The sequence below is a fragment of the Hippocampus zosterae genome, chromosome 10 (genome assembly GCF_025434085.1).
Source record: "Hippocampus zosterae strain Florida chromosome 10, ASM2543408v3, whole genome shotgun sequence".
Lineage (NCBI taxonomy): Eukaryota > Metazoa > Chordata > Actinopteri > Syngnathiformes > Syngnathidae > Hippocampus > Hippocampus zosterae.
In genome coordinates, this window is record NC_067460.1 from 15,187,371 (window position 1) to 15,199,580 (window position 12,210).

The 12,210-nt window shown below is 41.5% G+C and overlaps 1 protein-coding gene across 3 annotated transcripts in view; it reads left to right on the forward strand.

The window, feature by feature from the left end:
- rsrc1 (arginine/serine-rich coiled-coil 1) overlaps window positions 1–12,210 on the forward strand; it is a 114,586-nt gene that overhangs the window by 17,986 nt on the left and 84,390 nt on the right. For 2 of the 3 annotated variants that reach the window (XM_052079283.1, XM_052079284.1), the window contains exon 4: window positions 3,087–3,272. In XM_052079283.1, coding sequence (XP_051935243.1) covers window positions 3,087–3,272 — 186 coding nt within the window. The remainder of the gene's footprint in view (window positions 1–3,086; window positions 3,273–12,210) is intronic. The other variant, XM_052079285.1, reaches the window with a different exon arrangement.

A 12,210-nucleotide genomic window follows, 5' to 3' on the forward strand; every position in this document is an offset into this window, starting at 1 on the left:
CTTAATGGCTGCTCTGGTACACACTGATAAACACCCCAAATGTGTTTAATGAATACTTTTACCTCTGTTTGATTAAAATTGATGCTCACGCTTGGGGTTCTGTTCAGCTGCATCTTAGCAGTGCAGTAGACAAAAGGTTCAGGGAAAGTAATTGTGCAGAAAGTAGGATACATTAAATGACAGGAGCAATTCAAAGTTCAAGAAATTAATTACTCCCTAAAAAGCTCATTGAAATCACCTGTTCTTGCCGTTTTCCGTTTGGAGGTTCCTCCCAAGCTTTCCAGTTTATTTCAACTCAGGTTTGAAAAAGTGAAAACTAATATGACTTGTGTTTTTATAGTCATCAAGAACTTTCAGTGGATGTAAAAAGTCTACACGTTCCTGCTCAAATGCCATGTTGTTGTTCAAAAAAATGTCAAAACTTTTCCCCACATTCATTTGTCCTTTGCCTCGTCAAAGGACAAATTGACCCTCGGGGATCTGGAAAAGCCTGCTTGAACATCTGAACTTCATTGGGGGTTTATCAGAGGCACTTTAAACCATGCTCATTTAACATGAATTTGATATACCAACGGTAACTGCCAAAAAGTAGTCACATGAGTCCATAATGTAACTTAACCTTTGACGATAGCTTGTCAAATGGACATTCACACAAGGACAAAAAAACTAGTCAAGCCAATGTTGCACCGTTTTATCACCCCCCCCAAAAAATAAAGCCCAACTGCAACCCCCATCTCCAACGGAGGCGACTTGAAATGGAGCCGCTCCTCTCCAGCCATTGCGATGGTCTCCCCTGCTCCTAATTGATTGCAACAGTTGTCAGACTGTTGTCTGTTTGTACGGTGACAGGTGTCTGAAGAAAATGATTAGTTTCCAGTCGGCAGAGAGACAGCTGTGGATGTCCCAAACTGCAAACTAATAAAGGAGGGGGTGAAAGCAATAAAGCTTGTGGACAGCAGGTTTGACTTTTTTTTTTTTTTAATAGACAAATCAATAAAATGATAGATGTTGGAAAATAACGTTATCTCAGCAGCTGATTTCTTCTGGGGTTTCCAATCATTGGTGGTCGCTTTTCCACAAATCCAGTAGTATGTACACCCTGACAAAATCTCACACAAGTGTTATGACTACCAAACGTTTCTATATGGCTTCAGTTGGTTAATGCTTGTCATATCTGTTGCTCCCTCCATGCATACATGTGTGTGTGTGTGTGTGTGTGTGTGTGTGCGCGCGCGCTTGTGTGTGTATACAATTATGCAGTCACGCTTGTGTGTGTTAACCAAGAGAGTAAATCTTCCCACTGTAAATCTTTTGGAGACCAGGGGGTCAGCAGTGGGATCAATACCGATGACTGGTCCTCCTCTGAGCCGACCTCTAATTGGCTATATCTCCGCAGCGTGTGTGTGTGTGTGTTTGATTTAATGTAACCGGCATTACACCCACACAGGGAAAGATGAACGCAGAGCACTTTAAAGGAAGCCTTTTGGTGACAGTCACAAGAATTACATTGCCTCTATCTCTTCTAACGACTCCATGAAGAGAGGTGGCCTGTCATCTGCAGTCGATTTAATCTACTTTTCCAGCGTTTTGAAGTCATGTAATCTATTATTTTATTATATTGTCTATATGTTATTGTCAAAACTATAGACAGAAACCACAGAGACTGTAAGAGAGAACTAGGAGCACCCTGTATAGATTTATGAGCGATGTGCATTGAAAATCTACACTGTCTTTAGCTCACTTTATAAGTTCGATCCATTCAGTGTCTATTTCAATCTGATTGTCTCAAACAAAAAAACAAAACAAAAATCAGGGATTAATTATCCATTCGTCCCGCAGTACAATGGAATAGTGGTTAGCACATCTGCCTCACAGACCATCAGTCCCAAGTTGAAGCTGGTGTCTGGTCTTCCTGTATAGAGTTTGCATGTTTTTGGCTTTTCCGGGTTCTCATTCTGCCACCAAAAACATGCATGCTTGATTAATTGTAGACCAAAGTGTACGTATGCGTCAACGACAGTGGGAGATTGTTTATCTATACGTCTATAGGTAGTAATATCCATCAATTTTTCAATACTGCTAATCGTCATTTGGTGGTAACTGGAGCCTGTCCTTGCTGACTACAGATGAGAGGCAGAGTACACGTAGCTGCACTGGTTGCCAGCCAAACACGTGGCACATGCAGACAGACAAACATTCAAACTCATATTTGCACCTATGGATAATTTAGAGTCTTAACCAACAGGCCCCTTTTTATATGAACATTTGAACAGTATTTATTGTCACATGTTGATGCAAAAGTGAAGCCTTCAACCAACTATAAACACTCGTAATTGCTGTCGCTGATGTACCTCGCATAGCTCAACAGGGTTTATCATTTGCCGCTATCGTGACAGCAAAACATTTAACGGCAGACTAGAGTGCTCGGTCATTGCCAGTCTGGTAGACATTTTGTCTACTCTTACCATTTTCAACTATTCAAAAAGCAGTGGCACACAAATTCCAGGAAAAAGCAAGTTACAGCGGATATAAATAGACAACACACCCGTGTTCAAATGCTAGGATTTGTGATTACAAAACAAAAAATGAGACCCAGGTAAATGGCACGTCCATCGCTCATGATAAACATCACAGTAAATGGCAAAAAGGAAAAAGGAAAACAAGGCCAAACCAGACGAGATGCAGCAGTACACAAATATAATACAGATAACATAACAACACCACAAACATAACCAAGAGGTGGTTAAATAGAATTAAATAGACAATATCATCAAACCTTACAAGGACATTTTGGCCAGACAATATACACAGTAAATATAGTACAGCACAAATCATCAGCCACATCAGAAGCATCGCTGCTTTCGACAGATTCATAATATACGTTTCCATATATACAGGTATCTTGACACGAGGTGTGACACGATTTTAGGACGGTACATTTTAAAACGTAACATGTTGATTCGCTTCGGTTGAATGACCAAAACCGGTCAAAATCCAAAAATTTCATTTCAAATCGATTTTCGTTCCACCCAAAGTCCACACTTTTGTTCATTCCCCGTCGTCTAAAAATCCCCTCCATCTCCTAGGTCTCGTTCTCGCCACCGACGATCTCGCAGCAGGAGCGGCAGCCGCAGTCGCCGAGGAAGCCACGGGCGCCGAAGGAGCCGCAGCAGAGACCGGGCCCGGAGCAGACATAAAGGCCGAGATAAAGACAAGGGACGGGATCGGGACAGAGACAGAGAGAAGACCAAGGACAAGGTGGAGAAAAAGGGGTAAGTGATGAATAACCCCTCACATTCAACTGTATGTGCACCCGTAGATTCACATGCTGAGCGGCTCTCCTATCAGTCCTAAATTCCACTCCACAGAGGACACACAGAGTATAATAGCGGCCAAATATGAAGCTTTGCCTTCATCATCCTTCCATCCGTCTGTCACTCAATCCTTTTACCCATCGCTCTTTTCTCCTTCAATTTCCTTCTGCAATCAAGCATCTCCCTGCACCCTTCTGATAATCAGATCCAGTTCCCTCTTGTAAGAGACGATGCCATGGTGATAGAGCAGTCGAAGGTTATTCCATTTTTAGCGACTTTGTTGAAGTTTGATACCTTTAACTCAACTTTTGCCACTCGTGGTCCGTCTGCAATAAGCCTTGCTGCATAACACGATTCGATGCATCTCCAATGCCTTTAGTGCTTCTGTCATGGGATCCAAGCTAGTCAATTTCAACCTTTCACCGAGGTCTGGAACTGTCGCGAATTGCATTGGTGACTTAACATGTTGTCCTTTAAAGGTGGAGGGAGGTTTTGCTTCAGGGCAAATTACCTTACAGGTTTCCACCAGAATAACATCCTAAGTCCTTCTTCAATGTCACATGCCTCTATTTTTTTATTTTATTTTTATATCAAGTCATAAAATTATACTTACTCTTTGAATGAAATTGTTTAAAAAAAAGCAGTTGGGGACTTAATTGGAGTTGTTAATTATTTAGGGAGGATGCATTTTTATAGTAACCACATCCAATGGGACCTTAACTTACTTTTCTCCTACTTATTATTTTTATTAGTAATAATATTTGTTTTGCTTATGGCACATTAAGTCAAATATCCAAACGAAGTCTCATGCTGTTAATTGTAACTCCCAGTTGAAGTTTATGGTCAAATGTGTGTTGAAAAAAAGCCATCAGCACAATGCAAAATGCCTTCGATGGGCAAACAAAGAGCATTAGTGGCACAGTGTTATAAGCCTAGAAGCAACTGATATTTGAACACGAACAACAATCACATTTAGGCAGACAATAAATAAGATAAGAAAACCTTTATTTGTCTCACAATGGAGAAATACTTACATGCCAATACACTCGTGGAGAAAAACTGTTGTTACCGCTCTGTTACTGACAGGAAAACCCACAGTGGTCACCGAAATAATTTAAAAGTAATATTAAATGCTTAAAAATTATAAAAATTAACCAATGAAAATCAGATGTCGCTTATGAATTGTGGTTCAGCAGAAAAAAAAAACAGGCGAAATCATGAAACAGGCTGATACATACCTAGAAAAAATTGAAAATTGAAAATAACTTGACCATAGGGACATGCTCAACCAAGGTGTGTCCTCCTATTAGCATTATATTTTTGCGAAGTGGTTGTGGGGCTATTGATCATTTTTCAACTATTTGGGTAGTCATAGAGCCTCATATTGCTGAACTATAGCCTTGTTTTAAAAAAAAAAACACTCTGTCCCCCCCCCCCCCCACACACACACAGAATGAGTTTCGCCATTTCACATGTCAGATTGAATGTTGATTTTGTGTGTGCGTGCGTGCGTGCGTGCGTGTGTAAAAGTATACTTAAGTGGATTTCATCAAGTGATGCACACCATCTGCTCAGCCTCACATCAGTGTGGGAGGACTGAACTCACAAGTTAAAATCAATCTGAAGTGGGTGGTCTATGGAAATTTTGACTTTTGTCTAGCCAATCTCAGTTTATTAGCAAACCTCAATAAAATATATCTCATTTGATGGATGGATAGATGGATGGGTGCAATACAGTTACAAATGCACAGTAACTGAGCTTTTCCAACCAGACTTACTGTTACAGTCACTATGTTGGCATCGATTTTGTGTGATTAACTGAACATGACATTTTTCATAACATATATAAAGGTGCGGAAAGGGTGGAAAATTAGTTTTTTATATTCTTTTTTCCCCTCCACACTTTGCATTGCGAGCAAAAATTTTAGTTATAGTTCCAGCGAGCTTTGAGTGAAGTAGAAAAAAAATGGAGCGATTGAGATACTGGAATGCCCATGGAGAGCCATACATTTTTGCATGATTGACAAAATTGTTCATATTTATGGTTTAAATATGACACCTTTCCTATAAGCTACTCGCAATTCCGCTCCCAGGAGAAAAAAATCAACGTGTTGTCATGGGACCTATTTCTGCATTCAGTTTGTGTTGACAAATGCAATTTTCTGACCGCTTGGAGGAGTCGCTCAAGCGTCCACAGAAGCCAGCGCTTCTTTGCAGTGGACGTGGCTCCTTCTGGCATTTAGGATTGGGTGAATGTATTGAATGTAGGTGGAACTTCATCTCGCAAAACCGTGTGTGGACCGCTATTTTGACATGATTACACTGATATTAACCATTTATTGCGTAAAGAGATTCTTTCATTCAATAAATACAATAGTGTTTAGTATTTTCCTCATGAAGATCAAGTGCTTTTTAAACTTTTTTTTTTGTCATTTCTGAGTGGACAATTGAGAATGTGGAGGCGGAAGTTCTGCCCACATATGCAATAGTTTTACGCCTTCCACTGCTGAGGCATCCAACTATAACTTAGAGTTTACAGCAAAATATTCTGCACATTGTTAGTGATGGTAATGCAAATGCAGCACAATAAGAAGCACAGCATAGATGCATTCACTAGTCCATGCCAATATTGTTTGTATGAGTACACACATACACACATTTTTCTATGAAACATTTTTGTGTAACTTGAATTGATGGTAAACAGTGACATTTGGAACTGGAGGTTCCACTGGACTGGAAAAAGGTGTCTGTGTCCTGTAGAACACGCATCTGCGGTGAATGTTCATCATAGGCTGGCTTGTCTAGTGGAATAATTAATAGTCAAATGTTAACACTGACCAGCTCAGCCTGAGATACCTTTTGACACAGAAGAAATCCCACAGTCTTTCAAATATGAAGCACGGTGCCAACTCCTTGTGCTGCGTGTTTAATGAGCACTGTCGGGGCTCAGAAGAGCCACCACTTTGTCTTGCCCCCTTCCATGATGTGTCCATTTAGCAGACTTCATTTATATCGGCAAAATGTGAGACGACTCTTTGTGTTCTTTGGGACAGCAGTGGTTTTTGCCTGGGAATGCTACCATGGATGCCATTTTTGGTCTTATGGTAGTCGTGAACGCTGACCTGACCCGATGCCAGCGAGGTCTTGTTGCCTAAATCTGCAATTGATGCCCGTTTATATTTTAACCATTTAAAATTCAAATGGATTACTAATTGTATTTTTGCTCGAAAACATATCTTCAATAATGCAAAACATTTTGGGATTAATGCCCGGGACAATCACTAAAAAAAAAAAATCAAAGAGAAAACGATTCAGATTTTTTCCACTCTCTCAATGTAATTTAGAGTGTGTATTCTTTTCTCGAAACACCCCGGTAAACTGCTCCTTCTTTTGAAATAAGAGGCACAAAAACCAAATGAGTCTTGTGAGGATTGTTGAGGGGTGGTATTAAGCGGTTTTCAAGAGTCAAAATTCATTTTGTGAACTAATGCAATTTCTTATAAACGAATACCGGTCCATATATTTGCTGCCATTAAATATTGTTTTTCTTGGATCGCTATCAGGAAAACAAATAAAGGTATCTAAGAAAATGTTAAGGCTGACTACCATATATATTTTCTTATTAAGGCTTCAATATCCTTCAGCAGTGATAGCAATCTCCTTTTTTATCTCTGACCCCGCTTTAGCCTGTCTTCATTTGAACGCACATATGAACTTCCATTCGTGTTTGTGTGCGTGTGCCTGTGTGTGTGTGTTTGCATCTGTGTGCATGCATCCACCTGTAGTAGGCTTTGATAGGAGGGTTCAAACTGCCTTTCCTGCCAGGTGATCTGACACCATTGACTTTGACTGGTGAAACTATCACAGTGAAATGATTGCTGGTAACAATTTACAGATTGGACTGGTTTCTTTCCAGACCAATACACTCACCACTTTCATGATAGATTCCGGACTGTATTATGCAGAGCCGTGGGTGTATGCCGTTGCACATTATTGTAACTTGTAGAGGCAGCTTATCACTGTTTTTATAGCACCTAAACCAAACACAAGTCGGCCCCCTTCACCCCACCTCAGCAACTTCACAGAGGAATCAAGTATGTGTCCCTAACCCGAAGCTAACATTGCTCGCAAACGTTAATTTTTGTATGCACCAAAACGTAGTTTTATTCTTCTTGCTTTTTGGCTGTGACATGATCGGAAGGAGCGATAAATCGGGCAATGTGAGCATTATCGTTACAATGTATTGCACCGCTTGAAAGTGGCTCTGGATATTTGCCCAACCTAGGTTAATTTGCCTTTATTTTATCCTAACCTATAAGACCAAAACGAATGTTATTTATTGAAATATGGATGAATTTGTTGCTTATTTTCGTTGAAAACTAATACATAGGAAGGAGACCCGGAAAAAGTCATTGTATATTGGGGGAGGGGTAACAATTAGATGATTTCTCAAAATAGTTTAGCTTCAGTAGATACATACATTCAAATGACTCCGAATCTTGCTAGCAGTTTTAAAACGTCAAACTCCTCTCTCAAAAACTGGATTGTAAACTTTTTGGAGTCCCTTCCAAGTGAAGCTGTTCGATCTGTGGGCCTCGTCATGTCGTTATCGGCAACCTAAACCAGGACGACGTGGCTGTTCCTCACATGCTTCCACAGGAGATGAGGAGGATGACAAATGCTCCTTTAGCCGAAGAAAGACAGCTGACAGATGTGAAATGTTTGAGGAATATTTTAAGCCAAGCATTGCAACTGTGCATCCTGTCGGCGTCTGCCATCTTGTCTTCTCCCTCATTTCCTCTCGTCTTCGTCTAATGGTGATGTTGGGAGGCGGAGGAGGGGGGGTCTTCTTTTAAACCGCCGCGATCTTTATCACTTACTCACAAACACACGCACACACTGTAGTACTCCAAGCTCATTTACATCCAGGTTTCCTTGCTGGGTGGGAGGAAAGGAGTGCGGCAGTGCCATGTTGATGGCAGGGGGATCAGGAGCTTTTTAGTGAGTCTGTCAGGATGAAAGAGGGGCGGGGGCCTCAGAGCGGCACCCTGACAACCCACACTGTTGTGCACGCGCTGTTGTCGTCATTAAACATTTAGCACTCCTCTAGTATGACAGCAGGCAACTCGGTGCTCCGGCGGCATGTTTTCATGCAAAATTCATTGAAAACGACGAGCTCTTGTTAAGAGATCTTGTTGCTTTTCACCAGTGGCAAAGGGTTAAGTGGGTGATTGTAGGTGTCCTTGCACGTGTGAGCGAGAGTGTGTGTGTGTGTATTTAGCAGATGATTGTGCAGGGTCAGGACGCCGGCTGTGTTTTTTGTTGTTGTATTTGTTGATGCTGTAGAAATTGCTTGTTTTCACATGACTTTCACGAATGGATTTTTGACAAAAATCATGCCCGATCTGTTTCTTAATTGAGTCGGCCAAGTTGATCACCAATCGGATGGCATTTCCATAATAACAAGCCCCTTTTCACACTGCCCCGTTGACATATGGGCGCATCTGAGGTCTAATGCTCGCGCTGGCATTTAGTTGCCAATGGACCTTTTCAACATGACATCACACACTTCTGGAGTGATTGCCAATGGCACCATGAGTAAACAAACCGTTGATTACCTTTCACCCAGGGTAAGCGGCTTCAATGATGATTTTAACCTTTCATCTTCAAACATGTGATGTACACAGTAAAAAACAAAACGGCAAATAAATCAACATAGCCAACAATAAAACAAATGTTCAAAACAAACCAAAAAAATAACAACATTACCTACTCAACATGTTTGAAAAGGAAAAGTGAGAACCATAAACCTTTTGAATCTTCACCCTTCTCACATAGTTGATTTGAATAGAAATGTCAGATTGTCAATGTTTCCATTTTTATTGGGCTGCAGCAATGTGCTAAAATACACGCATCGGTACAGTCATACTCTTTAATTTACCAGCCTCTATTAAACATGTGTTCACCTTCACCGAAGCACACAGCTGATGGAAGCGTTCATCACCTATTTTTGTGATCCATTTCCCAACTGGAAATAGCAAGCATCAAGTGGAGACTCAAGTTAACAGATGGCCGTTTGTTGACACAAAAGGAGGGGAAACTTTAAAAGGGGCTGCTATCAATAAATGCCGCACTGGTGTCGACGTTCATCCTTTGAAGAGGAGTGTGTTCTTCAGGTTAGAAGTGTAACAATTCCATGAAATGTTGCATTTTAGTTGGCTATTTTAGCCTCATCTGGGTCTTTTTTCCACTGTGGGTTGTATAGATGGGGGAGGCAATACCAACATTTATAACATCATGCAACCCGGCCACAGGAAACCCAACAATGAGTGCAACACAAATTGGGATCAGGGACCCCAAAACAAAGGACAACAATAGAGCATATCCAACATTTGGATGTTTTGCTTGCATTTGTTGAATATAAAAAGGCAATCGGATGACAGACCAAGGAATGTGTCTTGATGCACCCTTTGGGTATTGTGCCACGGCTGAACATTTCCAATAATTGGCACGATGGGACCATTACTGTTGTTGATACAGCTGTCGTTGTGCCCGTTCTCGCCTCTGTTCCTCTCTTCCGTCTCCCCATCTCAAACCAACCAGCAGAGGCAGACGGTTACCCCACAGAGCCTGGGTTCGAGGTTTCTTCTTTAGAGAGTTTTTTTTCCCCCCTTGCCTCCCTTGCATTGTGCTTTCTGATTTGGTGCTCAGTTGGTTTTCATATATGCATATATATATATATATATATATATATATAATATATATATATATATATATCATGTATGATGCGCAGCTTGCATTGGCAAGATGCCTTTTCAGAAGGGTTTGCATCGCTACGGTCGTATCCAGACTTGATGGTCTTATTTTTGGTGTAATATTTCCACATGTTAGCGCCACATTGCTGCGAGTTTGCTGCACTGACCCACCGACTGGTTGCTTTTGGCGAGGCACCCATGTTGTTGACAAAAACACATGATTAGCGGCAGGCATCAAGCTATAAACATTGTAGTCTGTACAAGCCATAGTAGGGACCGTCGCAGAAGAAAGGGTTAGTCATTTGGGAAGTGCAGCTTGAGCAAAATCAAACTTTAATGCTTGTTGAAAGTTCAGTTTAGTTTTTCTTGCCCTGCCATTGACACATACTGTAAGTACATGTTTTATCATCCGTCCTTTATGTCCGCCATAGGTTGCTTCTGATTGCTCAATTGTTATTCGTGTCGACCCTTTGGTTTCCACTTTAGGATCGCTGAGGTGGTGTAAGAATGTGGCCTGCCTTCTGGGCGTCACATCCTCAATCATGAGGTTCTCTCAATTAAGCTGAACTTACAGTCTTGTAAGAGCCAGGTCCACCCGTCTCCATCTCGTGTCATTTGGTGTGCAACGTGGGCAAAGGATGAGTGGATCAGCCACCGAGATGAGCAGAGAAAGATGTCTTCTCTCCGTGTGTAGAAAAGTAAAGTTGCTGTAATGAGCTCCGGGTTAAAGATGCCAACTGGCAGTCCACATTTCATTAAAGCGTCTTCTGATGTCTTTGTGAAGCTCTTCGGTGTTTCACGTAATCCACATTTCTAAAGCTTTCAAATACAAATGATTCACCATCCATCCCTGTTTGATTTCATCCAGTGATTCCTCTCATTATTACTGTTTTCTTCGACAAAGCTGAGCAGTACCCATCCTCGCCAATGGGGTCTCGGCAAGAGCCGCAGGCCTCTGCTTGGTTAGCGCTGCTCCATCTCTCAGACTTAACCTCTGTCAGACACATTGCTGTGAGGCACAGAGAAAACAAAATAACAACCTAGGTGCACACACACACACACACACTCACACACACACAACTGTTGGTTTTACTCCCTCCTGGCTTCACACTAAGGAAGTGATCGCCTGGTTCTTTGCCTCTGTTCAACATCTATCAGCTCATTAATGTCGGTAATCCACAGTTAGTGTACAGAGTAAGTGTGTTTTTGTGTGTATGTGAGAAGGTAGCCAAAAAAGCCTGCGGCATCCTCTCAGCCTATTGGGAGTATGTTCATGGGTGGTATGGATGTGACCGCTGCTTTGTGTGTTGTGCGTGCGTGTGTGTACGTGTTGTGTTGTGTGGTGAACTCTAGGCTGTGCAAGTGAGGCTTTTAAGATAAGATAAGATACCTTTTATTTGTCCCACACTGGGGAAATTTACAGCCTCCAGCAGCAAGAATGTAGGTAGAAAGAAGAAAGAAGCAGCGTCCTCAGAAGGTTCGGTTGCTCTCACATTGTCTCAAATCAGTGAGTTGTTGTATTTGTTTGTTTATTAAAGGGGCATTAGTAGTGTGCTTCCTCAATATACTGTACAAACACACTACAGTGGTGTAGGGGTTGTTGCCTCTTGGCCCATGACTGTTTTCTTTGGTGTCCTTTTATCATGAAGATACTAATGAGCAAATGTTGCTTCTCATTTTCTTTCATGCAGGACAGGCAGTGTCTGACTCAACCTCTATCTAACTCATTCACTCCCAAAGACATTGTTAAACGTCTTTTCAAACTTGGTCCAGAATTGACTGGTACTGAATGAGTTAAGGTTGACACAACCATGATTGGATTGTTTTAACTGCTTGAGACAAGCAGTTCAAAAAAGGCAGAAATATAGAATTCTGATGGATGTATTAAAAGCATTGGTGCTCACCAGTCCTCCCTCAAATGGCTTCAATTGACTCAAAATACGGCTGCCAGGCTCCAAAGTGGAACACAAAAAAGGAAGCACACTGCTCCTCTTCCGGCTTCCCTCCACTGGCTTCCTGTGCACTTTAGTGTTCATTTTAGGCTAATCTTCTTTGTTTTCAAATCTCTAAATCACAGGTGTCAAAGTCAAGGCCCGGGGGCCAGATCTGGCCCGCCTTGTCATCTTATGAGGTCCGCAAAA